Below are 26,871 nucleotides of genomic sequence, written 5' to 3' on the forward strand. Positions count from 1 at the left end.
CATAAGGTCTATAGCGAAAATTTGTTGTCACACACTGTCGAAGGTAACCGCGGTTTCGAAATTCTAGAAGCTGACATGGATATTACTTACGACGGCTACACGCCTCTCAATAATTAAGGAGCATAACAGTTATAGTTAAAAAGCTAACTATTCAATTTTAGTTAACCAGCCTGCTAGTTAGCACGTCTTAGCTGTATTCTCATGTACTAAACTGCTAACATTGTTATGTCGAAGAAAGCCCTCTTTTAACTCAAAAATTCTTGTTTTTTAAAGTGTTCGGTGAAGCACCTTGTATACTGCTGCCAACTCTCTGCCACCCCCGCTTCCTTTCGCGGTTACTTCAACAAAAGGCATGTCTGGAAGAAAAAGGCTTAGAAAAATTGCTGAGGCAACGTACGAGTATCTAGAGCTAGCAATAGCGAACAATTAATGCGCCATTAGGCATCTTCGGTACGTCCAGTACAAATTTTTGGATATATAAGGCAAATCGTTTGACACCACTTTGAATGTCCTACGTCAATTAGTTTGGCTGAAATGGGCATTTCAAGTTTCAAGAAGTACCGGTTTGAGGAACCAAATCTCGTCGGTGCGAATCCCTGTAATAAGCTACGCTTTTATTCGACTAGTAACCTTATGCTCCGTAACTCAAAAATATAGTTTGATACCACGCCCAACACCCTACGCAATTTAGGTGGCCCATAATCTTTGTACCAATGGTGCCACCGATTCGACTCACTTGAATAGCCTTGATTTTCATAGTAACGCGAACTTGAGTAATGCGAGTATTAGAGCTCGGCCTCTAAAACTCAAAGCGCTCAAAATTTTAAAGTAACACTATGCAGTGCTCACTGCTCACAGTGTTGCGCCCGCTGTGTTCTTTCTTTCCCATTTCTCGCGAAAAATGATTGTAGAAAACAGACGAACTGGCAAAAGCTAGAAATACTTTCTGATTAATTAATAATATTTTAGCACCCATTAAGAGCTTAGACAGCCCAAGCTGGAGCTTACATGGTGCCATCGTAGTGGACGTTTCTTCTGCATAATAATCTGTATCAGTATCAGAAACCGCAGGATTCGCTGGTGTCTCCTTTGAGGCTGTTGTAGTTTTCACACCTTTTGTGGTGTCTTTGTCTGCTTTCGTAGTTGCTACCTCGGTTTCGGTGTCTTTGTCTGCTTTCGTAGTTGCTACCTCGGTTTTGGTGTCTTTGTCTGCCTTTGGACCTGAAATGTTAAAGCAGTTCTTTATTTACACATGTCGTGCACACAGAACAAAGCAAACGCCCCGAGCGGCATGATAGGGTCTTTCCGCAGACATTCCGCAGCTTTTACACAGAGACGTTAGTTTTCAGCTGAGGACACAAATATAACTCGTCACTTGAGACAAAAGCAACACAGCGATGGACTTTGTGAACCTTTGTGAAACACGCTCCCGCAAGCTCTCTTTACGGACAGGCTAGAAAGATCAGAAAAGTTTGCAGGATGCGGGTAGGCGGCAAAAAAATTTCAACGCGACATCATTCAGGTTGTCGTCATGCACTTTGCAGTTTCCCCGTAACAAAATTCCCTAATTGGTCTCGAAATGTCACGTGACTGACCTCATCACAACCTGCCCACAGTGGCAGGTAGCAGGTGCACCCGCGAAAATTTCGAAGTTGACCGAGACCCCAATGTTCAAAAGAACCCCCGAAGTTTTGGAAATTGGCCAACAACAGAAAATGAATTAAGGTGGATTCGTAGGAGATTAGGGGAGGGATCAAGGTGGATTCGTGAGTCGGACTAATATTTAATAATCCAATGGCAGGCATTGGAACATTCTAGATGATGACTAGCATACCACTGTAAGGGCAGTGGAAGTGGTTCGAAGTCGAGTTTTAGCGGGAAACGTATTTTCAAGAAGGTGGTTATGGCTATATTTTATATTATGGATAGTGGCGCGTTATGAGACACTAATGGGGACGTTAATGCTGACCATGTTCAACATTTTCGGACAAAAATTTAGAAAATGGAAACGCTTTAAGCTACTGTTATGGAGATATTCGTCCGATTCTTCTGATGCGTAGCAAAATCGTACCTTTAACGTGTTTCCATCGATCGTATAGAACGGTTAAGACTGCCATGGCAAACAGAAGGGGAATGCTTTTGAAGACTGTAAAAACGTTAATAGAAAAAAAATTAAAGACAGACGCTTGGTGATCTTCCATTGTATTGACTTTTATAGTGAAATCTTCCATTATATGATAGATTGGGTTCATCGATTGTTTGGAGGTAAAATGCTTTTGCACATAACTGTTCTTTATGTGCGGACCCCAGAACTACCGCTCCCTTGCCAGTTTAAACACCTTAATACTCTTCGCAAACTCTTGCCCCCATAGTAGGTAGTAGATACTAGTTATTTTCATAGTAATGTGTAAATTGATGCTAGCGTACTGTTCGGTGGTAGTGTCCTCGTTCATACGTGATATTATAAGGCGGAAGCCTTTAATGCCTTATCGTTATAAGCAGTTGTCGACAGAAATGTCACGATTTTCAATTGGTCGAAATGGCCGTGACGTCATTGTGCGCGAATTTCAAACAGGGCCAATTGTACTTTGGCTAGTAGCCATGCAACCAATTTAAGGAATCGTATAGTGATGCTCCAAGTAAGTGGAACTTAGTTTAGTTAATTACTTAATTAACCAGTTAGCCTAATTAACCTTTCTAGTCAGTTCAGATAAATAAAGCCTGGAGAATGCGAAGCATCATCGTGTCGCGTAATTTGGAGGCGCACAACCACAGCGACGGTGCGAGGTGGGCCCCCGTTTCTCCACTGTCGTGACGTCATCGTGTCACGTGGTGTGACGTCATGTATCACGTGTTTTGGAGGCGCACAACCACAGCGACGGCGCGTGGTGGGCCCCCTTTCTCTACTGTCGTGACGTCATCGTGTCACGTGGTGTGACGTCATGTATCACGTGATTTGGAGGCGCATAACCACGGTGAAGGGCTAAAGTGGTAGCTAAAGTAGTATGCTTCGCATAAAATAAAACCGAATAGGAAATTGGTCGAGCTGGGGAATCGAACCAGGGTCTCCGGAGTGCGAGACGAGCACACTACCACTCCGCCCTGCCAGCTCGCTGGTTTGAATTGAACGAAGGCGCGTCTAGTGAGTACGGTGTCTTCGGTCACTCCTATCTTCCTCCCTTACCGTTACGGCGAAGTTCAGGTGTCCACCGAGATGTGCGAAACAAATACATTTCCTTTCCTCAAAAAACAATTTACCGACGAGCAAGGCGTAGATCCGAATGGGCGATGGCGTTCATTGGACTCTCTGGCAGCGTTCCAAGACGCTGTCGCGTTCCACTCTTAAGAAGCGAAGCTTAAGATCTTAACCACACATCAGTGACACAAGCAGCTACACCGCGCTCAAAGCTTTCGCCTCACAGCACTTTAGGTCAACAAAGCACTCCCTGCATTTTGTTGCGTCACCATAGCAGGCCCGCTGTGGAATGAGTCGTGCGTTCTCTGTGGGACCGGCTCACAGACTAGCAGGAGCAACAATGTGCTGCGATTTGCCTGAAACCTAACCTAACAATATCTGAAATTGGGAATGTCCTCGAATAATCACCATATGCACGTTTGTTTCTTGGTGAATAAGCGTACAAATTCACGTGGAGCCCATATAAAATCATCAGGCACAGAGTCATATAGGGTGCTATAAATGTGGATTTGCTTTTTGTGCATAAAGGAGGCAGGTCGTTGATGTAGAGTGGAAAAACAGATCACTGCGGCGAGCCGCACTGCAGCAACGTGAAAGCAAACACTCCGCATACTATATCGACGTCCGTGACTGTTCTGACGTCCATGTACAATATCAACGGCTAAGTATATTTCGCATTTTTTCCGTTCAATCATCTAATTACACCTCATCAACCAAATTTTGCCACTGGCAGCATTCTATCACACACATTCACAATCGCGCGGACAAAATTTGCGGACATTTCTTGCTGACGCGACAGAGCCAGATAATGCTCTACCATTAATAACTGTTAAGGGCTTTGCATGCGGAAATTTCGAAATCTTTTTTTTTTGAAATGCCGTTATGGTTACACGTGCAAATATCGAATCCCAAAATTTTACTCGTATTAAAAAAATTAGCTGACGCTTAGCTCTGGTTACACCGAGAAGATGCGTAAGCAGCGTGGAACCTGGTGGAGTAAGGCTGAAACGGTTGCTATGGCAACGGCGATCCATCTGTTTGACCTCGCTGCGGCTAAAGGTTAACCGTGGCCACCGCCGGGAGCTACGCGACGGCTCGAAACCCGTGCGCAGTACTATTTTTTATTTTTTTTTAATATTTTACTTTGTTTTTATTTTATTGTTTATTTGTGTTACTTTTGCAATTTTTATTCTTTTATTTTCCTTTTCCTTTTCTTATTTTTATTTATTTTTTTCTTTTTTTTTCTTTTTTTTAATTCTATTTATGAGACCCATGCATTCACTAGATGTCTCTAATCTTGCTCAAACCCTGAGCCTTCTGGGCGGAGTGGTAGTGTCTTCGCCTCAAATGCCTGGTTCGATTCCCAGCCTCGACGCAGTTTTTTTAAGGTCAACCGTGAATACGCAATTTAGGTCAACCGTGGCCATCGCCGGGAGATACGCGGCGGCTCGAAACCTGGCGCAGTATTGCGTACTAATAAAAACGGAATTGCGCTGACGTCCAAGGTGGAACTGAAGCAGTTAGCGATGCTCACCTGATCCCCCTCCAACATAGCTAGGAGGTGGAGCTTCCTTGCCCTCCTCTTCGTCAGGATTCTCCCCACCTGATCCTGCGTGCCAAGAAACAGCAGTCAAGACTTCGCTGGATACAGCAGGAGCTTAATTTGAAATTGTCACCACTACCTCGACTAAAAGATTGCGGTGACGCAGTGACTGAGTTCGTCCCACGAAAAGGCTAGGGATGTGAGAGAACTTGTTTCTTTATGTTCTCAGCTTATTTCCACTACGGAAAAAGTTTAGGGCAACACGAGGGGCAAAAGTGTCTTGATCCGTGCGAAGCAACGCTGTAGATACAGCCCGCGATCATTTCTACGAGGTTCTGATGGCGTCAGTTAATTTGATGCTGCATTTTGTTAGATCCCAGAGACAAGGATTATCTTTCCCTTTACGTTTTGCGCACTTGCGCGTTTTCATTTTGCGTTTTCCGCTCATCGCTTTTATAAAGGTACAGCTTTTTATTAGGCGTGCTGTTCGTAAAAACAGCTTAGTATCGGTGTGTAGCACTTTATTATTGACTGCTCTTACTTTCGCCTCAGAACCATCGCTGCACAGCTTGAAGGGCATCTGCGTTTAGGGCTCCAGGTAAGGAGGTTCGGGGGGCCATTGCCTTGAAACTCCTTGACAACACGTTATTATTATCACGAAAGGTTTATTTAATAACCACAAGTGAATTTGCGTTTGAGACTGTGTGTCGCACTCACCAGCAGCTCCTAGCACAGAGTATCCAACACCCACAACCAGGAGGCAGAGGACACACAGGCCGAGGAGAGCTAGCGAGCCAGTGTTCCCTTTCGTGTCACTGAAAATAGATTTGTTGGGGTTAGTATTTCTTCCCGTTATCCCGGCATTTTGCTGATGGACATCTTAGCAGTCTGTTCAACAAAATGCAAACACAACTCTTCCAATTTGCAGCCCGTAGCGGAGTGCTCCGCGCCAGAGTGAACTGAAAATCTCTGACGACGTGCAAAGACCGAAGCTGCGGTATTCCGTGGGAGTTGTAATGTTTCACCAGCAGATTAAAAAGGAAAACGTGGTGGATACACAGTAGGAATGGTGGATGGAGATAATCCGTAAGTGCATTCTCTCAGATTGCCCACAGAAACCCTTCCTGTCTTCTATTTGGTGTACTACTTCTTTCCCTTCGCCCTCGTTCTTAGAAGTTCGGCTGGATAACAAGGATAAACAGCTCTTCTGCCTTCAATGCAGCGCACTCTACATGTGGACATGTAAACAGTGCTGGGTTAAAACATTGTTTCCCTTGTTGCTGTCAACGTAATTTTGGACCTTTGGCTTTTTATGTAGTACCTTGACACAAAACACTTTCCTCGAAGTGCCGGCGGAAGTCTGTGAAGACCTGGTGTTGAAGTCTGATAATGCATATCTGCATTAGGAAAGTTGTCGACAGAGGAATCTAAATGGCGTATTTCCATCCCGAGTACTGGCCTTATCTGATGTACAGAAATCTTCGTTTTCCGGTCACCGTTGCGAGTAACGCGGCGCGATGTTGCAATACGCAGGAAATACCTGGCTGCATGATGTGGTTAAAGCAGGTACAGTTCATCAAAGAGCGCAGCCAATGACAGCGAGATGACTGATTTTCGATTTCCGACCGCTAAGTAATGCTTGGTGAGGCTTGGTAACGTTCACACCAAACTGCAAGAAAGCAGTGGACTTTTGTGCCACAATTCGCGTTCGAGTAGTGTCATAGCACGGATCCAAGGCGCAACGTCCCATTCGAATAATACTTCAACGAATTTCGTTTTGTTCAGCGAAGGGTAACCTTGCAGAGAAAAAGCCCCTCAAAGAATAAGAGATGTTTCTGAAGGCGCAATCCTCCAATGCAGTGTGTCACCGCAGTGCGCTAACGTCTGTATTGCTCCAAGCCCATTCTCTCAAGCGGTGCTGGTGTAACGAGAATAAACAGCACGAGCGAAAAAAAAAATTACTGTCTGCAAAAACTTGTGACACTTGACCAAACATTGCATATAACGAAGGAATACATGTTGCCCTTGAAAGCTCTGATAAGAGCCGATGTATCTGACATCAAATATTTAGGAAATAAATTTTTCCACAGTGGGTATGCCGAAATTTAGTGCTGCCCAACACTTCGTATCGATTCGATGCTGCAAACAAGTCATTGCGCGTAATCTGCTCTGCTGAAACAGCAGAAAACACGCGAAACGTTTATCCCGCCTCAAAAGGGGGGTGGCGAGGAGTCACCTACTACTCTGGCGCTCCCTTGTTCAGCGGAAATCAGGCACACGACGGACTAAAGAATGCCAGGCTGCGTAGTGTGCACCGCCGATTGACAATGTTGTGCCCGGGCGGGCAGAGCTGCCACAGGCAGTTCTCCAGCCCAGCTCGCTGCACGCGCACCTTGCGAACGCACTCTGCTTCTCTGGTTCCCTGTGCAGTTTGATTTTGCAGCGTGGTCGCATTGTTGCAACCATCCTGCACTGCGCTTGCTTTGCATTACGAATTGAGGTACCGTTGGCTTCACAGTGCCAAGAAGTGGAAAGTGAAAGAGCCGGAAAATTTCCGATGATCGTAAGGCGGCCATCATCGAGTCCTTCAATGTGGCTCTTTCTTTCTCCGCCGGAAAGTAGTGGCATAGAGTAAGTGCTCTAACTGGAGTGCTAGTGATCTGTGCGGCAAAGGCAGCCAGGGAGCGTACTCACGAAGAAAGAAACGTTCCTTGATGGATTGGGTGGTCGGATGTAAGGAGCGTCCCCTTTGAAATGGGGTGGTGCAGGGGATACTATGATCGCTATTTCTTGTTACGTTGTAGCATTAGGAAGGCCATGAATAAAAAAAATGGCTGAGGCTTAGCTTAGGTTAAGCCTAGTCAGATGCGAAGCATAGTGTCGCCGAGTTGCATATCGAGCACGCCGCTTGGCTAGACGTTCTTCACGCTCTTCATCAGTCTCTGTAGCACGTCGCAACTTTTGCTTCTCATTCCAACGAGCAGCCCTGTCTCCAGGAGGCATCTATCCCGTGTACGCCTAGCAGAGGCAGGCGCACCCCCTGTATACCGCCGCTCCAGCATCACGTGTTCACTACAGCGCACCTAGCGGCAGAAGCAGGAAACACATTGGTCGCGACGCCTCGCGCGACGGCGCTAGCTGGGGCCCCGTTTCTCCTATGTCGTTACGTCACGCATCACGTGGTCCTCCTTGGTCGCGACGCCTCGCGCGACGGCGCGAGCTGGGCCCCCGTTTTTCATCTGCTGTGACGTCACGCATCACGTTGTATGACATGGAGGTCAAGAAAGGTCAATGGTAACGACACCGCCGCGCTCGAGGAGCTGGGTTGGGCTATTTTAGTATGCTTCGCATAAAACTGTCCTGTGGCATCCGCGTATGCGTGAAGCCTCTACCTGACAGGCGGTGTCCATTCGAATTTACCTCTTCACCTTCTCTCTCCTCTCCACTTGTAGGGAAGCGGAGGAGGACGGCGACCAAACGGCGACGCATCAAAAGTCAAAACTGAGCAGAAAACTACCACGACAAAAGGCCCATGTGCCAAGTGTACTCGAGCCGCACAAGTAATGGGCCCAATGTTGCTCAATGGATGGATCCACTGTGGCGCTCTGGAAGGACCGGCCTTTGCCAATATCTTTCCAACACTAGGACGATTATCTGTCCTACTTGGACCTGTCCCCGATTAGCTGTCCCCGATATCGGGGATATCGGGACTGATCGGTCTGTAATTGTTCGTTTTCGACGTCACCTTTCTTGCGGAATGATATTAGCTTTTTTTTCAAACTTTTGGTACGCTCGAAGTCATAAGGCATTGCGTACACAGGGTGGCTAGTTTTTTTAGCACAATCTCCCCGCCATCCTTCAACAGATTTGCTGTTACCTGGGCTAAAATAGCTGCTTTCCCCCATATTGGTACCGACATTGTCCCCTTTGTCTCTTAACGCATACATTCATGACTAGTTGCCTCTTCACTGATTCTAGTCTACCTTTTTTTTGGAGCATGCTCGATTTCCACCCTATTAAACTTTCTCCTGTCGGTTATTTTGCGCTTATTGCTTAGCCTCATTGCTTTAGCAGTTCTATTCGGTCAGTAGGGTTAAATGTTTTCATGCTTTGACGTTTCTCAATCAGATCTTTCGTCTCCCGAGAGAGCTTGCGGGTATCCTACCCAACCATGCTGCCGCCTACTTCTACCGCGCACTCTGTAAGGGTAGCTCACATATTAATTTTATAGATTTTACGCTTGACCAGTTTTTAATCCTGAAGTTGTAACCTTGCGTCACTACCCTGTTTTTTAGTAACCAGTCTTCCAATCGCTTTTTGCTAATGCCTACAGCAAATTCATTCACATTATATATGCTGTCTTTAAATCCTGCGGCCTTAGAGACAGTGACTGTTCCTGTATCGACATCTGTACCTATGCTGCCACGTTCCAGTAAAATATGTTCTATTGTTTCCAGGAATTTACCACATACTGCACATGTCACATCTTCATGGTTAAATTCCTTTTCTCTAGCTTTTCTAGATCTCGCTTCACAGTCAGGAGCTCCCAACACAGGGCGAGACGCCACGCGCCCTCTTCTACTGCGTTCGGTGTCGACTGCTGCACAAATCAAACGCATATAAATATTTCGAACAGGTCTCCCTATCGTCTTCCAGGTTATTGTTCGAAGGGCCGTTTTCCAGCCCCAGAGGCCCGTGCGGGACTCCGAAGGCACTGGCGCGCGTTGTTTAGGCTCACATATTCGCTTCCTTCGTGTACTATTCGACAGCGCGACATGCACTCTGTCGCGTGCTGAAGGCTCCTAGAATGCACATTGGCGGCGCCCTAAACACCGCCTGTGTTGTCCTCGGTGCACAGAGTGGTGTAGTGTAGGTGGCGCTGTATAACATGCCGCGTACACGTTCTCTCTCATCATGTCTCCTGGAGGGAGAGCGATATAGAAGGGTCAGTAAATGCTCGGGGGCTGTTTTCCCGCCATGGTATCCATGGTGTGACGTCTGCTTACTAGAAGTGGCATATAAGACCGTTGGCATGGAACAATGGAGATCAAGGTCACGTGTCACTAAAAGGAAGCGAACCGCTATAACGAAGAAATCGTGGGGCCCCTCCGAATTCGTTACAACGAGGTTCTACCTATTCATGTCATTGGGTGTCTGTGCTTACCCTCCTGCTCCTCCTCCTTCGATGGCTGCGGAAAAACAAACATTGGGAAAAAACCATGAGCTGAGGGAACTGCAGGAAAATCACAGTGCTAAAGTTGGACAGACGGATTCGGCAGCGTGGTTTATATAAAATATGTCCCTCATAGAAGAATGCGACTGTTATCAAGAAGCCTTTATCAAGGAGAGGCCAGAGGCTATCAGTTAACGTTCCACCGGTTTTAGCTTAAATTCAGTGCTGAGTGCTTCTATGAATATGGCAAATAAACGCGAAATTATTCCACGGCCCAGCAGAGACCAGCCATAGCGATCACTATCATTATCAGCAGCAGTAGTTGGTATCGCAGAAGAGGATTCGGGAAGTTATGCGTGTGGTCTTGGCGCCAAGAATTGCCCATTGGTGAATGAGAATCGGCAACTTACATCATATTTTCGGGATCATTGGACTTGTCTCACTGACAGCAATATTTTCTGCGCCTTTGTAATACGGCTCATAATTGAACAGCTGCTACTTTGTCATTCCTTGTGTGGCTTCATGCAGCGATTATGAGTTGAACTAGAGCTAACAACTAGATACAGACAGTTTGGAGCCCTGGTACTTACTCGACATCTGGCTGCTCTCTGAAAAATAATGTTAAGATTTGTGGCGTGTGTTAATCCTTATAAAATGGTCTATAAACAGTCTATAGATTTCTGATAGACTCTATTGCCTTCCTATAGATATTAGCCTATTCAAAGTTTTTAGACTTTCTATAGACAAAGGTCTACTAAAAGTGTATGGCCACAAATCTATAGCTTGTCTCTAGACTGTCTATAGAATTTCTATTGCTAATAGACTGTTCTCTAGGATTGGTCTATAGAGAGTCTAAAGGCTTTGTAGACAGAATTATATGGGCAGTCTATAAGCTGTCTAAAAATTTTATAAGGGAAGAGACAGCACGAAGAGCAGTCAAAGCCTTACAGATAATTTTATGCTAAGGAGGGCTGCCGAAATCTAGTGCAAGATGTCGCAATACCCCTAAACGCACACGTCCTCGGTCAGTATGGGCTATACTAGGTATCCCACGCATTGGAAAGTGCTTAACAGGTGACCATAGCGATTCCTGTATATATGAAAATGGTCGGTGCTAAATGGCCTGCCTTTTACAATAAAAATCTGCATGACATAAATCTGAGCTGGGCTGGCAGCCCGGCTGTCAGCGGCGACGGAGAATAAATGCCCCTAGTCCTCTAGAGACCCCATCGAGTTTATATCTTCGCGTGGTGCGCAACGCTATGAAACGAATAACAATAACAATAACAAAACTAACAGTGCGACAACAGGGGCTAGTTGGTACTCCATAACTGTAGTACCAATGTGAGTGTGTATTACAATAACACGAGACAGACTGGGTGAAAGAAATACATATTTTTAAAAAACACGTGTGGTAGCCATACACTCTGGCAGAATAAGCAGAGAAATCACTGGGGCTTTCCTTTGTGGCCTGGCTTTTTCGTTGTCCACCTCGGAGACGGTCAGCATGCTTGTGCGTTTTACCAGGCATTACCTTGTCTTCAGCCTTTTTGTGATACATTACAAAATGTGCTGGCTGATTGTCGCGCTGACAACGTTTCTGCCCTCCTTGTTCTTATCCGTCGTCTCCGTACGCTGCATGCCAAGAACGAACTGTAGAACTAAGCAACTAACTAAGCAGCACACTCTTAAATGTTGTATATGCGATGCGATACTTTTTGAAATGGAGCTACTACCCCAGGCAAAAGCAGGTCCCTGCACTGTTCAACTTCTGTTCCTCCAAAGACGAATTTAGTACAAAAAGGGCGTATGTGAGCTAGCTGTTTCCCGCTGAGTGCATCGAGGGTTAAGGGTACCGAGTGCTCGAAATATTGAACATAAAATTTTGCAGTATCGAAAATAGTGCATGCTTACGGTTAGTGCGAACTGCGCTTCGATATCTTTCCCTGAGCGATCACGTGTCAACTGTAGATCCAATGATGTCCTAGCAGCACGGCATAACATCCTCTCTAAAGAACAATTCGAAAATCAATGAACCAGCCACATGGTTTATGTATATGCGCTATGTTTGCATTTCCACTTCCTTCTTGTGGATGCGACAAGCTCAAAACGGTGATGTTCCACGCTTGAACTAGACTGGGTTCACGGAAAGCGAGGCACGATGACACGCCACTTCCACCACGGTGGTGTTGAGGGCTGCAGTACTTACCAATCGACGACATGGCGGCTAGAAAGGAAAGATGCCGCCCCCATTAATGACAATAACGAGAGTTTATCGTATGAGTGAGTATACTTCTAAACCGCAAACAATTAACTACCCTGCACCGAACATTTGCTTCAACTAATGTAGATGAACTGCTAATTACAGCCCTAGACGTAGTAAGCTGATGCCTTAACTATCAGCCACGTATATTACGACATATGTATCGGAGTATGTAGCTCGCCAGACGCCATCCTAAACAACGCTGCTGTGTCTTAAGCACAGAAACATGGCTGAAGAATTGGGGCTCATACTGTCGTCCTCCAGTTCGAAAACTCCTCACTGATTCACTCCTCTGCTGGGCCGATGCAAGCCCCGGCTTTTTGAGAGGCGCTACCACTGCTGGCTGTACATGAAAGGACTTGAGTACTTGTGGCGTTCAATCATAATGAGTAAATTGCATGAAGATTTGCCGAAGTTAGTATAATATAGCTGAGAACACGAAACAACCTTGACGGGGGAAAAAGTAAACCAAATGAATCAAGGTAATAAAATGAAAAAGATGCAAACTAAATAAACAGCCACATTTTTTTGCTAGGAAAGGTGACACTCGCCACCACCCTAGTAGAAAAGCGGTGCGAATTGGTATCTATGTACCGCCTGTCTTTGGCGAACAGGGCCCTGAAAATGATCAGCGGCGATATAGTTACCGCATATTAGGCGTTGGGCAGAAAGGCACCCACTAAAGGGAACTAATAAGTTTGGGACATATGATTCGTTCATGCTTCCAGGATATCCCTAACGTAGCACAAGAAGGGGTGGCGCACAGCGCGATTACTACGCGCAGTGGTACTGTGGAACAGTCACATAACATGTCATATTCAAGATTCCGGGCGCAACGTCCGTGCCCTATTAAGCTTACCACTGTGCGTTCCCTGCGCGAGTAGAAGATGTTAAGTGCATCATCGAGCACTATCTGCTAGGTACACGGGCTTTTGGTCATTTTGATTGCGTCTCGCTTTCTCAAAAGGATGAGAGAGGCTGACGTTAGCAGGACTGACCAGTGTATTCTTCTGGGCTCCGTTTGTCCTTGTGTATGGCATTATACCGTCTGCCGCTCTGCGAATTTTGAACTCTTTGGAGTATTCTACCACTGCTTAGATATGGCCTGGCTTAGATATGGCGGGCAATACTTACTTGATTCTTCACCTGGAATGGAAGTGCCTGCCATCAGCAATGTTCATTTTGCGAAGAAAGCACTTTGTTATGAACTTAAAATAAAAATGTAGAACTTATGCTGGATGGTAAAAAAACACAAATAAGACACGGACACAGGTTCTTACCCATGGTTTGGGAAGTTTAGGTGGTCTTGCTTGTCAAAGATTGTTCCTCAGGAAACAAGTCGCTTATTCGACGAGTGGTCAGGCGCCTTCGCAGTGTTTGCGAGGGAAGTTCCTTGCTAAGCCTAGAATTAATGAAAACAATTTTGGGCGGTGTTCATTGCATTCGGAACAGGAACACAAGTCACTTGATGAGCTTGACGCAGAGGTGGTGCGATCAGTCCCTGTAAGAACGGCGCTATTTATTCGATGGTATGTCTGAGCTGCTTTGCAATCCCCATCATGGACTATGAGGAAGATCGTAGCGAGAGGCGAGGGGTCAGTTTTTGCTACCGGTAGTGTCAACCTCCAGCGAAAAAGCCCCCTGTGCCCGCACTGCGATATGGCTGGCAGAAGCAAAAAAGAGCCATAGTAAAACTTTGCCTAACGATATGGCACGACTGGCTTAGTTTTGTTTTGCTTTAGGGGCATTAACGTCAAAAAGCAACACAGGCCATGAGGGACGCCGTAGTGAAGGGAACCAGATAATTTCGATCACGTGGGCTACATTAGCGGACACTACTTTCATACAGATACACAGGCCCCTAGCACTTCGCCTCTATCAAAATGGGACCGCAGCGGCCGGAATCGCACCCGCGTATTTCGCGTCAGCAGTCGAGGACCACAACCACTGAACCACCGCGGCGGCTCTAAAACATTGATTAAACCTGCCAGACTGGCTAGTGGCCGAACAGCGTACGCATCAAGGCATGACACCTGTCTGTAGGGCATTGCTGATAGAGCAACTCCTCTTCTATTACTAGAGAATCGTGGCTTTGTGCCTAAAGCACGGGTGCCGAACGCGACTGTAGGTAAAGTCTAAGATTAAGCGTGATGCGTGTCTGGCCCACCTGGTATCTCGGTCGCCGGCCGTCAGGATCTCGGACAGGCCTTGCCACTGCACAGCAGATCCTAGGCACGATCCCAGGAGAAGGAGAGAGGGCGTGACGCGCTGATCGTTCTCCAGGGCACCCCGAGAGATGAGGGTGCTTCGCTCACAGACAGCGCTCGAGCAAGTACCAGCAGGCGGACGGGAGGACTCCGACGGTAGCGAGCAGAAGCAGCGGGACCTCCGAGGCGAGGGCGAGCTCCGGTCGGTGCGAGCAACGGTCGTTGAGTGCGCGAGCTTCGCGAGCTGCTCGCTCTGGAAAGCGCGTGCGCCGATCGTCTTCCTCCTCGTTTCCACTGAGCGGGGCTAGCATGGCCATGAACTAAGTTCGGTAATAATGACTCGCGAGTTTTGATCTGTGGCGGCTAGCGCAATGGCGACCTCCTCCGCATGTGTTATGTCTTGAGCTTGGAACGTTAGGCCGTTCACCACGACGTTTTGGTGGCTGACTGCGGCCGTGTACCACCCCCCATGGTGAGAGCCGGAGGCGTTCACGTAGAAGATTCCGTGTTTGTTTCCATAGTGGTGATTCAGTGCCTCCGTCCGCGCAAGGCGCCTGCCACTTTAGTCTTCACCTAACCTAATCTAACAAAGCGGCTGCCGTGTGGGCTCTGGTTTACTCTTTGCGATTCTGATGGTTTACGACAGTTCTCCCCTCCCGCAGTGCTCCCCCATACTGCACTGAGCAGTTTGGTTGTGGTGCTGTTTTTTCCTACCGCTATTTTGTCGCTGTGCCGTTTCATGGAGGGCTGTTCAGACGTGTGCTGTTTCGTTATGCGCCGTTTTTTTGTGTCCCCCGTGAGACGTGGCCACGAAAGTGGCGCTCCTGACGTAGAAGAGGGGTTATCGGAGATCAATGGCAGAGGTGCAAATTTTGCAGGAAAAGCAAACTGGCTGCTGGTGCTGCTACTGATGATGATAATGACTGCGAAATCCTATAGCTCCTTCCCTGTCACTCAATTTTTGGCTGCCGACAAGTCCACTATGCTCTTTGATGAGATGTGCCTCCAACGGGTGAAGATGATGATTAACGTGCGGGATCTAGCTTTGCAGTTGCAGGTCTACTGCAACCCGCCCATAGTTTGCCCTAATTGCTAACGCGTGGGAAAATGAAGCAACCGAAGTTGCACTGCAGGGTGGCGGGCTTCACCGCGAACGACAGGGTCCTGCTGCGACACATATTCTCATCACACCCGGCTGTAGCCGAACTGCTGTATCATCACGGCTTTATGACTGCAGCGTGATGTCCTCATTTGTCAATTTTTCACCGACGTTCGAGACACCATACAATGTTTTAACATTCACACTGCACAAAGCTTCGTGACAACGCCCGGAGGCCTCTGTCACCATTCTCAAGCTACCAGATGGAAGTATAGGGCTGAAAGCTTCATGGTATACAGCGCAGGGCCCAAGACAATGGCCAGCAACGGTGAAAGCGGCCGTGTTTTTCACTTCTCCTGTCCCTTGTCTGGTGCCTTGCGGTGTATGTTCACCATACAGAACCAGCTAGCCCGTCAACTCGCTCCTGAGAGCTTCGATGATAATGATCATGGATTGTTAGCGCGCCTGGGCGGAAGTCATCAAAAGTTGCGGAACGCAAAGGTAAATGTCAGCACACGTCCTCAAGATGAGCTATGTGGCCGACTTGTATAAAACATACAGTATGTGTATAGAGCCTAGAAAATGTTGAGTATGATTGGTGCTGTGATTCGGACGTGTGAACTGCGTAATGTTGCGTGAAATGTGAGACAGCTTCGACGATGATCATCATGGATTGCTAGAGCGCCAGGGCGGAAGTCACCAAAGGGTGCAGAAAGCAAAGCTAAATTTCAGCAGACGTCCTTAAGATGGAGTATGGCAGCGATTTGTCTAAAATGTACAGTATGTGCATAGGGCCAAGAAAAGGTTGTGGGTGACTCAAGCTGCGATTCGGATGTGCGAGCTGGCCAACGTTTTGTGAAATGGGAGGTTACTAAAAGATAATTAATTCATTACCAAATGCCAGCGATGATGGACTGAAAGGTTTCGTTGTCTAATGATTCGAAAATCGGGCTCACGATCCACTCGTTGTACCCTCAGAGAAAGACGTGAGATAGGTACTTTCTTATCGGCGCTACCAGAACAATTCCCCATTATGGAGGGCAGAATTGCCTCAGATAAAGTCTTCCAAAATATCTTCACAGTGTCCTACCTGGGTCTCACCTTTTTTGTGGCTCTCACCTTATTGCTCCCCTTCGCTTCAGTCACTGTGAGAGAGAGAAAACTTTTATTTGGAAGAGATTAATTAGCAGGACCCGGGGGGTCGGGGCCTCTAGTCCAGTGCTCCGCTGGCGGGAGCCGACTAGCGGACTAGCTGGATGATCCAGGCTTGCTGGTCCAGGTTGTCACTGGTCAGGGCCTCCTCCCACTGCTCGTGTGTCGGGTGTGGCACCAGAAACCTTCTGTCCGGTTTGTCCTGGCCTTGCAAAGGTGTATGGTAGAGCGTGGGGCTTGCTCCGCGCCAAGGGCAGTTGTTTGTGAGGCGGAGAGGTTTCTTCTTTCTAGCCTAACGTGTTCCAACCTGTCTCCATATTCGGTCCTAGCAGAGGGGTGTGGTAGGGATGGGGATCCGCCCGGTTTGAGAGCGCTCAGGATAGATCATTCGCTACCTCGTTTCCGGCTGTGCCTTCGCGCTTCTTTCACGTCACTCACAAGCAGTTTGTTTACATGGGTGCATATGGCTGACGAGTACTCACGGTTAGGGTATTGTTCAGCATTAGCCGCCGCAATTAATCCACTGATATACCCTCGCACGCGACCTGCTGAACGGTTAGCGGCTGCCTTTGTGTACGCGAAAACGACCCCCTTATTTGCCCTCTCCACGTCGGCTGATGAGGCAGAGTTTTTTTTTTTTTTGCTCCTGGAATTAAGAGATATGAATGGGTCTACCTAGCCAGGTTTGACAAATGAAGGGGTGGGGTGCGGTGCAATTTTTGGAGTGAAAGCTCCACTTTTCCCGTAAAATCCTTCAAGGTCACGTTACCGCGTCGATATGACCTTGAAGCGGCCGCAGTGAAAAAATGAAAACTGCGGTGTAGGTGGGAATCGAATCAGAGTCTCCCGAATGAGAGATGCTTCCGCTCGGCCACAATTGTCCGACTCTTCCAAGTGAATGAAGTAGAGTCTAATGAACACACTTATGTCCAAGAAACATCTTCGAGATATGTACTGAAAGGTGCAACAAATATGTAATTACGAGCACGTAACTTCGATATCACAATTGAGCGAGTAGCGGAGTACATATCTTGTGAACTTCCTTCGTGCATGGCGTGCAATCGTAGCGCCATCATGCGGCACCCACTGACACCCCAACACCCAATGTACGGCGACGGTCCAGGAGAGGACGCGCGTCTAGTTATTGCGCAGATATCTTGCAATATACCTCGAGATGACCCAGTAAATTAGATCTTGCAACCTACCTTTTGCTCCAACTAACCATGTTCAGCAAAGTTGAACCACAGCCAAATTTCTTCAAGCTCTTCAGGATATGGCAGGCTGTCACTGTTGCCAAGCAGTATACCTTATGACCAACAATGCTTAGGCATTCAGAGACTACTAAGTAGCAGACGCAGTTGTTTGCACATTGTTAAAAAATCCCAGGATGACATTGATGTAGCAAGAGAAGGTGCCGTATGAAGCGAACAGATTCTTTTCTGAGCTTGCTAGTTGCTGAGGGTTTCTCTGTCCCGGATTGTACTTTTTGTAGGTCTGTTAAGCCAACTTCACGCCGCAATTAAGCACTGTTTTGTATTTACACTATGAGACATTAATCCGGAGTCTGCGTTGTGAGCGAAAAATCCTGTATGTTCTAAAGTGTAGCATGAAAACTTCGCTCACAATAGAGCGGTAGAGCGGTTAGTTATTTTGTCGAAAGCTAGAACGCTTGAAACTGGTTAATAGACTAACTGGTTAATAACTGGTTAATAGGTGTTCTGGAAAATCCTCCCCGCAGAAAAATAAATTCAGCCTCTAGCTTACGGATGAACATTTCATTACCTGAAGAATTCTAAAGCCTGATATTTCCACTGATCCCTCAAATGCAGAAATCAGATTAAATCAACTATTGCTCCCAGTGTCATCATTGTTCTACTGGGATCGCAATCTACCATCCATTTCGCACAGAATTGAAAAGCCACTTGGAAGGACTAGATTATGGCAATAATAAGATTTTATTAGTGATTAGAAAAAGCCCTCCACCCTAAGTGGTGGAGAAGCGGCAGAATGGTGCGCTACATAAGGACACTCGATACGCAGCAAGCCTTAAAAATTATAGAGCATGGCAGAAGTAAATAACCGAAAGGGCCAGTGAAAAGAATACCAAAGCAGAAAAGAAAGAGGAAATGTCATTTCTTTAAAGAAACGCAGGATAGTATTTCCCCTAGCAGCCACTTTTAAAGTGCACGCCAAACTATATTATATTTAGAAAAAGCTCCAAAATATTTAGATTTGCTCAGAGAACGTTGTTGGGGGAAGCACGCCGTAACCAGACGCCTTTTCGCACATTTAAGTGGTTGCGGTAGAAGCATAACGAAGAACCGTAAAATTACATTAAGAAACAACGCATACACGCAAATAAAGGCATAAAAATAAAACTTGGATCACGAGAAAAGTGTGTAAAGGAGAAGGGCCTCAAATAGGGTGATAGAACCGGCCTAAATGTGTTTCGCAGTGTACTCGTAGCTATGCGAGACAGCTTCCGCAAGTGTACCAACATCAACCATTAAACAGCCAACTGCAGAGTTTAGGAAACTGTCACTTGCGAGTGGTAGCGTCCAGATAACTGACAACTATTTGCGAGACAGGCACAACGACTACTGACCACGCGCTGAAAGACATCTTATAATGACCATTGCCTTTCCGCCAACCCCAAGACTTTGCCCACTTCACGGCATATTGAACATATCCGGTCCTCTGATGTACTTCAGCCGCTGGAAGGGGTCAGTTGCGGAGGTGCAGTTCATGTCATAGGAGCCAAGGTGCACGTTGTTCAATAACCAGGACATCTTTGACCGGAGGTAGTAGGGGTGCATTAACTTGTCGCCCTGCGAAGACGATGGGCGAAACTTTTAGTCGCGTTGCTCTGTTTGGTAGATCGTAAGGCAGCGAGCGTACAATATGAAATATAGCATAGTTCTGGTGTAGTTATATCGAAGTGCGACCACGCGACGAGCCGAGCTGGCTGGCTTAGTGTTGCTTTCGTAACAAAATACACCCCAAGAACCGGGACAGGTTAAGAAGCATGCCCGCATATGGCATGACAAGCCATATGCGGGCGAGATAATTAGCTACCCATAGGAAAAATGGAAACAACAAACCAGAGTAAAGACAAATGTGAAAGTGGCTGAACCACACATATAAGAGGTGGGAGTAGCAATTAATAATGGTATAGCGCCCGGCGACGCTATAAAGCGCCGGCGCTAAGATCGGCGTTACAGCGCGCGCTAGAAAGAGAATAAAGATGGACCGCGCGTGCTCGGGGCGCATGCCCGGCACGGGCAGTCCGGAACTAGAAGCCTGCCACGCTGGTCGTCTCTGTCTGGTGCTCCGCTGCGACCCCGCAAATCCTCAACAATGGTAAAGACGAGGTGTCCAGTAGCCTAAGACTATGTTGGCTTTTCCGGGACAAGGGCACTTAACGTTATCGCATTCAAGGTGAAGCAAGGACAACGATCGGCGAAGCCGGTGAGGAGGAGCTTTAGCGTACTTAGCGGGAGCTTAGCGAAGCTTTAGGGGGGGGGGGGGGGGGGCACTTGAAGGAATATGGACACCTAACTTTTGGGTGCGTGTTTTCTTTGCAATGACGCGTACGGTATTATGATACGCGGATTACCACGTGGTATCCTCCTACGACCATTAAATAATTTATAATGGAATTTTCTCGTGTAGTTTCGGTTTCGGTTCCATTAGCACAACGATCGTTGTGACGTCAAAGCTTAGAGGTCATGTGAGGCATGATAAACTTCAACATCATCGGTGCTTCTACAAACGTTGTCATTCCGGCACTTTAGAAAGGCTGGCTTCAGCACTGCAGTGAATTAAAACGATTAAGCAGCAATTATATCGCTGTTTTTCCATGCCTCACGTGACCTATAACCTCTCTTTGATGTCACAGCCATCGTTGAAACCGAAGTCGAAAGAGCATAGGAGAAAAACTCAATAGCATATTATTTAGCGGTCATAGGCGGATACCGCATGGTGATTGATGCATAGTAGTGTCTTCTGCATCATTACAGAGAAGAAAACATGGCAGCAAAATTAAGTGCCGATACTCCTTTAAGTGCTCTTCGCGAGTACAGACACAGTCAACCAGCGTCGCCAGAGACTCAGTGGCGAATTCGCTGAGCGTGGGGTCTTGGTGCTGGCACACAAAAGAGAAGTCTAAGCCGTGCAAAACAAAGCCGTCCGTTTCATTCATCACTCATACTCATACGTTATAAACCTTTCATCTCTGAAGTTACAGCAACAAGTATCCACTCTTTCCCTCAGTAGCCGGATTGAGTCTGGGGTCCCCAGTCCGAGAAATGCAAGCGTAGTCTTCGTTGTCGTTGGCCCTGAGCGAAAAAACCCGGAAAAAAACCTACAGAAGCAAACCTCCCCCATTTTGCTCAGTGGCATGGCACAACGCCAGAACATGGCAGCAGCAATGCGAACGCAGTAATAGCTTTTTGAAGCGGCCAGCAAGCTAACGCTCACACTAACAGGGTGCTAACATGTATCACGAAAGTATCCAGGAGACACACAACCACGAATCGGTGTCATTGGCATGAGCTGACGAAGCTACAGAGGTGGCCAAGATCGCCACAGAAAGCAGCGCAGCTGCACTCCCCTCCCCCCCCCCCCCCTAGAACCCCCCATCTATAGAGAAGGGAAGGAACTGCGCGACAAGGCGCGTTTGGAGCACTGCTGTCGACGGCAAAAAGGCAACGCGCAAGCACGCCTTCACCACATAGGAGATGGGCGTGCCGAAACCCTTGCTGACGTCCCTTCTATCGCGTGCATTTGCATCATGCCAAACCTTACTCAGACCTCTCCACTTTTCCGAGTGGCCGCCGCACCTCCTTGACATTCTGGCCCACACTCCTCCCACATTCGGCTTAGCAGCATCATACAACGCCAGATGGGCATTATGGTAGTAGTGCTAACGCATTAATAGCTTCTTCTAAATTAGGGACGGGCGAGGGGCAACATAACTCAGTATTCACCACTAATCCTGCAGTTGCTTATTTCAACGCGGACATCGCAAAGCCCAAGCAGAATCTAAGAGAAGCCGAAAATGCAATCCTCCAAACCAACCCGACACATCCCAAGACAGTTCTCAATGCATGCGTTGTTCCTCTCACGGAGTACATAAGAACGTCGCCATCAAGCCCATAATTACGCACGCATCAGGTCGCAAGGGAGTGATTGTGACTCGATTACCCAGCACTGGGTGTGTACGAATAAAAAACCATATGGTCATTCCTGTAGCACTTACTGAAATGATAAGACAGTCGGAGTGTTAAGAAACTCTAGGGCTGCATGGTGTGAAGCCCTGAGATCTCACTTACGTCAAAGCCTTGGAAAGCATGTGGAAAACGAACCCGCAGCACTGATCTGGTAAGGAGCATGCATATGGACTCTTCACTATATGCGTTTCTGCTCGGGATTGTATTGCAGCAATGTTAACCTTTCAAGCACTGTGTGTGGAGAAGCGTGTTTCGATCGTGCGGTGAAACGGAAGTGGTGGAAAATTTACTTGTGTTAACTTACCTTTTCCTTCAAGGTCTCCTGGCCGTCAATGGCGTACACGTAGGCCTTGTTGCCAGGCACCTGTCCAAAGAACGCGCCAGCCTGCTGTTTCATCGGGAACCCCTTACCGCACGACTGGAAAGAGAAGGCGACAAAGAATCACTATTTTCTAATCTCTTCCTTACTGATAGTGCTCAACAATATGCACGGTGTTCTGACTTGATATTCCAGGGTCATGCTTCCCCGAGCACTGCGCCATTGGCTCCATGCAGGCCCTGAGCAGATAGATCATTATCGCCACCCCCGTCTGAAGACTATGTTGCACCGGTGCCCTTGCGAGAAGGATATTACAAGGTCGAAGGGCAACGGCCTTCTGTGCGATCATTTTAACACTGCAACCATAAACAATGAAACCAGCCGCCACATCGATCGCCACCAGTGTTGCCAGAATAAACGAATAAAGGACTCACCACATCCCTGTGGTCCACAGTGAAACGCACGCACTTGGCGTACGGCACTTGGTCCTCCGTCAGGTTTGCGTCGGCCATCTTGTACAACAGAGTGCCCAGCTCGAACGAGAGGCCCAGCTTGACGTCCGGCCTAGAGTAATCGATGTGATTATCCGCCAAAGTGGTCATTTTCTCCTGCGTACCATTGGACGAAGCCGCGCAGGCAGATATGCGTTAGCGAATGCAATTTTTTTTTTGTGTGTGTGTGTGTGCCAAGCTTCGTTTCTGTTTTGGCGACATTCTCTTTTTCAGAAGTGCTTTAAAGTTTCACGCGAGCTTCCCCATCCTTGTTTTGCACAGCCTGCCGCCATCTCCACTAGACAGCTGAAAAGACTTAGAGAGACCAGTGCATACAGGCAAGAATGCAAATCATGGGAATGTGCAATGCGGCAGACTGCTTGCCCTTTTCAAACAGTGCTATATACCGGATCTTTTATGCACGCATCGTCTCCGCTCTCACGAAAACGAAGCCTTGGTTGAGTTGTTTCAAGAACGAAGCGGTAAGTAGCGGCCCCCGGCGGCTCATCACACGAAGCATCGAGGCTAGAATTGACCAGCCTGGTGTGACGCTTCGCGTTTTATCTCTGCTCTGTCACGCAGATACCCCACAGAGACGCCGACTACGTGAAGACCTGAACCCGTTTGTCCCGTACGTGTTAAGATCAGTCGTCAGCTTGTCCCTCATCTTATAAAAGATGACCGCGCACCACTGCTTAGGAGTTTATGAGCCGAGTGGAGGGCACAGTGAGAGCCGTGGAGGACAACCGCGTTCGGCAAGCGAGCCCGAGAACGCGGGATAAAATCCAGCCATCGTGATCTGAGCCTACCAGCCATCTTGCTACCTTCTTGATGACGTGTTCTAATGCGTTCAGCTGGTTCAAATGACAAAGAAGTACCGTGATTGCATGCAGGAGCCTATGGTTCCAAGGTGATGCATCATATGCTAGACGTATGCTGCATAGATTGGCAAGGACAGAGTTAAAGACAACAATAACGGTTAATCCCAACTCCAAGCGATAGAATCACATCGTTTGCCTTCTGTTGTAGCACTAATCTGTAACGAAGCATGCATTTCCAGAAAAGTTCTTTTCAAGGACCTTCCTGCATTACACTTATGTTAGGATGCTGAAGAGTCGTTGAGGCAATAGAGGGCAACTGTTCTCGCTCAAATAGGCACAGCGATAAGTTGTCTTCAGCGCGCTGCTTACCAAGTCGGGTACCCTCTCGTCGGTCGGTTTCTCAACACAGGGGGGCGCAGCGAAACACTTTGTGTCACTCTCCATCCACCCTGTGGAACTCAAGGCGATCACGGTGTCTGCCTTCGTGGTCCTGCATACGAACACAGATGCTCACGGACTCCCACTCGTGGAGCGCTCGTCAACATTCCAGCTAGAGAAATACGCTTCGATGATTACAGCATATCGATACTACTACTCCATGCAGAAAGAGCAAAGATGGCCCCCAGATGCCCGGTGCGCCCTTCTGCTGTTTTCCGCAGATTAAGTAGAACAGTATTCCCATTTGCTGTCTAAAGTCAACATTTACACATATAGAGAAATTATCTTAATTGTTAATTGCAAAACAAAAAATTGCCTATGATGAGCAAGCCGGTTGGTAGCTGTATATAAGTGGTTTTCCTGGCCTACCTCAAATATTTTATCTTTCAAACCTTGGATAATGTTAGCCTGGACACCCTGTATATTACTGCTCGGTACAGCCACCATGGTGTTCTATATTGATATGTGCATACACATGACGTGTTATTACATAAACCTACACACGCAAGCTATGCTTTAATGAAGCGACTGTGCAACCCCTGTGGGGACCTTGGCCCTCTCGTCCCCTGTGGTTGGCTTCCCCGCGATGCACCCTGCCTAGCCTAGTTAATTCCCCACACCCCATATATGCAAAAGCGCCAGACTTGAAATCGGCACACAAACAGCGACTGAAGACATTCCGGACATGCGCATCTATCTTTGTAGGAGCAGTTCACATTATCCGCGTGTGCTGAGATGGGAAGCTAAAAATTAATGGGGCATTTAAGTCTCCTTACGTTCGGAAATGCAAAAGCATTTAGAGATCAGTTGCCTCCTCCGTTACTTAGTAGTGTAATTGATCATTGGCGGTAATCATTTAATTAAATGAATCACTTAATCGAGTATCAATAATTTATTATTACAAAATCACTAATTATTATGTATCATTAATTAATCCTCAATAGGTTTTACTTCTGATGAGAGGGTTATTTGGAGAGACACGGGAGAGGACTTTGTTCTGAAGTGGGCGTAGTCAAGCTGATTGTGAGGCTTGATTAATTATTAATCAATATTTCCCTCATCCTTTCTATTGTTATTTGAATTAATGGAGGAATTACTGGTAACTCCCCAATTTCTTGAATTACTCGTAATTAGGGACTTCAATTTCCCTGATGCTTAAGTAATTTTGCAATTAGCGCATTTAAACTTACCATTCGATCATAAATATTACGAATCGTAATTAAACTCCTAGTGAACTTATAAAATGGACGACGTTTCAAATCGTTGATCTATCACTGCATTCTGGTCATGTCTTTTGCAGGGAGAACTTTTGTATTCTGTTGTCCTACGACGAGCAAGGCGTGGCTCCTTTGTACGCGTGGGAGCGGGTAAGGGAAAGCTCGGCAACCTGCGAAGGGAGGTCAAGGTTTTGTAGCCTTGGCTGAGTGTCCGTAGTTCCCAAGAGATGGCTCTAGAATTGGTATCGCGTGCACCAACCTATAATTCGCTTCACACCGCGCGCATAAATCACAGCTTTTACTGGGCTTGGCACATCATTCAGAAAGCAAAAAACGTTCTCATTTGGCGCCACCTAGCATGATGATGACGTGCTAAAATTAGCCAAAAACATTAAAATTGATCTCGCTGCTGCTGTACTCACTCAACGGCCAGTTTGAACTGAGCCTTGTACGTGTCAAATGCATTCGTGAAGTCGTATAGGCCGAGTGCTAATATCGTTTTCTTATTCTTGTCGTTGCCTTGCATGTTTTTTAGTTTCTGCGAAGAAAATAGGTTGGTAACGGTTAGGTAGCGAAGGAGTACGCACTTTACGCAATGATTGAAATATACAATTCTCAGGTTATCAATGCGAGTGATGCGTAAGGGAATGCGTTAGCATATCTGCCTTGATTTCGTGAGGTCACTGACTAATGGCGTAATCTTTGCGCAGTGACACGAATTGGCGCGTGTGCCACATTACTTAATTTACGCAGAGTTCTCGTGGCGAGAGCATACTCGAACAAAAGCAGTAATTGCATCTGGGCTGTTGCTGTTTCGGTACAAACCGGCTGTCAGGTCAGCAAACAAAAAATTGTGCAGCAAGCTTTCCGGCTTAGCGTATCAATCAGCGAAAGCTGGCTGGAACTGTCGACGTTTCCGGCAGGTAAGGTCGGTCTGGCGCAAGGATGCAACATGGACGATAGCACTGTTTCAGGTGTTACTCCGTCGTCCCATACTTCCCTCCTTTACATGAACCCGACCGCGGCCGGTCGAGTCAGAGGATGAGGTTGAGCGAGGTCAGCACAACTCGACGACTGCGTGTTCACATTCATTCGATTTTAGCGAGTATAGTGCGGTTTTAAGTGCGGTTCATGTGAAGCGACACGAAGCGTTGAGCAGCGCAGCGGGAAAGGGCAGCAAGTTGGCATTTATCCTCTCCCCTCCCGCTAACCCGACTCTTCGACGCGATGCTTTTAGAAAGGCGGGTTGACTCGCTCTGCCGCTTTTATTACTCGACCCGACAGAGATTACATGAACCCCACAACTGGTTTTCTACACGGCAAGCAAATTTGACTCGACTCTGTCGAGTTCCTGTAAACTGACCTACTGGCGCCGTACGCCAATCCGTGCGTTTCCGTACTTACTACGAAATAAGTTGGCTCGTCTTATCGGTGCTTTAAGGCGGAAGCCTTTAATGCCTCAATGTTGTAAGCAGGAGTTGTCGACAGAAATGTCACAATTTTCAATTGGTCGAAATGGTCGTGACGTCACAGTGCGCGAATTTCAAACGAGGTCAATTGTACTTTGGCTACTAACCATGCAACCAATTATAGGGAAGGTACAGTGACGCTCCCAATTAGCCTAATTAACCTTTCTATTCAGACGAGACATAAAACCGAGTAGGAAATTGGTCGAGTGTGGGAATCGAACCAGGGTCTCCGAAGTGCGAGACGAGCACGCT

The 26,871-nt window shown here is 47.1% G+C and overlaps 2 protein-coding genes and 1 long non-coding RNA gene across 3 annotated transcripts in view; all 3 read right to left on the minus strand.

Annotated features, from left to right (window-relative positions):
- The window catches only part of LOC149331661 (uncharacterized), a 35,040-nt gene extending 34,022 nt beyond the window's left edge, over window positions 1–1,018 (minus strand). The window contains exon 1 of the mRNA XM_089557392.1: window positions 1,009–1,018. Coding sequence (XP_089413518.1) covers window positions 1,009–1,018 — 10 coding nt within the window. The remainder of the gene's footprint in view (window positions 1–1,008) is intronic.
- A 79-nt stretch (window positions 1,019–1,097) lies between these two features.
- Window positions 1,098–5,637, minus strand: LOC149331662 (uncharacterized). The gene is made up of 3 exons (XR_016285091.1): window positions 5,457–5,637; window positions 4,731–4,805; window positions 1,098–1,221 (listed from the first exon to the last, which is right to left on the minus strand). It is a non-coding gene; the product is annotated as an uncharacterized LOC149331662 (long non-coding RNA).
- A 13,665-nt stretch (window positions 5,638–19,302) lies between these two features.
- Window positions 19,303–26,871, minus strand: part of LOC149331663 (uncharacterized) — a 19,004-nt gene continuing 11,435 nt past the window's right edge. The window contains exons 6-11 of the mRNA XM_089557393.1: window positions 25,573–25,688; window positions 23,865–23,985; window positions 22,618–22,791; window positions 22,169–22,282; window positions 20,718–20,777; window positions 19,303–19,461 (exon numbers count right to left, since the gene is read on the minus strand). Coding sequence (XP_089413519.1) covers window positions 19,303–19,461; window positions 20,718–20,777; window positions 22,169–22,282; window positions 22,618–22,791; window positions 23,865–23,985; window positions 25,573–25,688 — 744 coding nt within the window. The remainder of the gene's footprint in view (window positions 19,462–20,717; window positions 20,778–22,168; window positions 22,283–22,617; window positions 22,792–23,864; window positions 23,986–25,572; window positions 25,689–26,871) is intronic.

This window comes from Amblyomma mixtum, chromosome 8, assembly GCF_055824585.1.
Source record: "Amblyomma mixtum isolate Tamu chromosome 8, ASM5582458v1, whole genome shotgun sequence".
NCBI lineage: Eukaryota > Metazoa > Arthropoda > Arachnida > Ixodida > Ixodidae > Amblyomma > Amblyomma mixtum.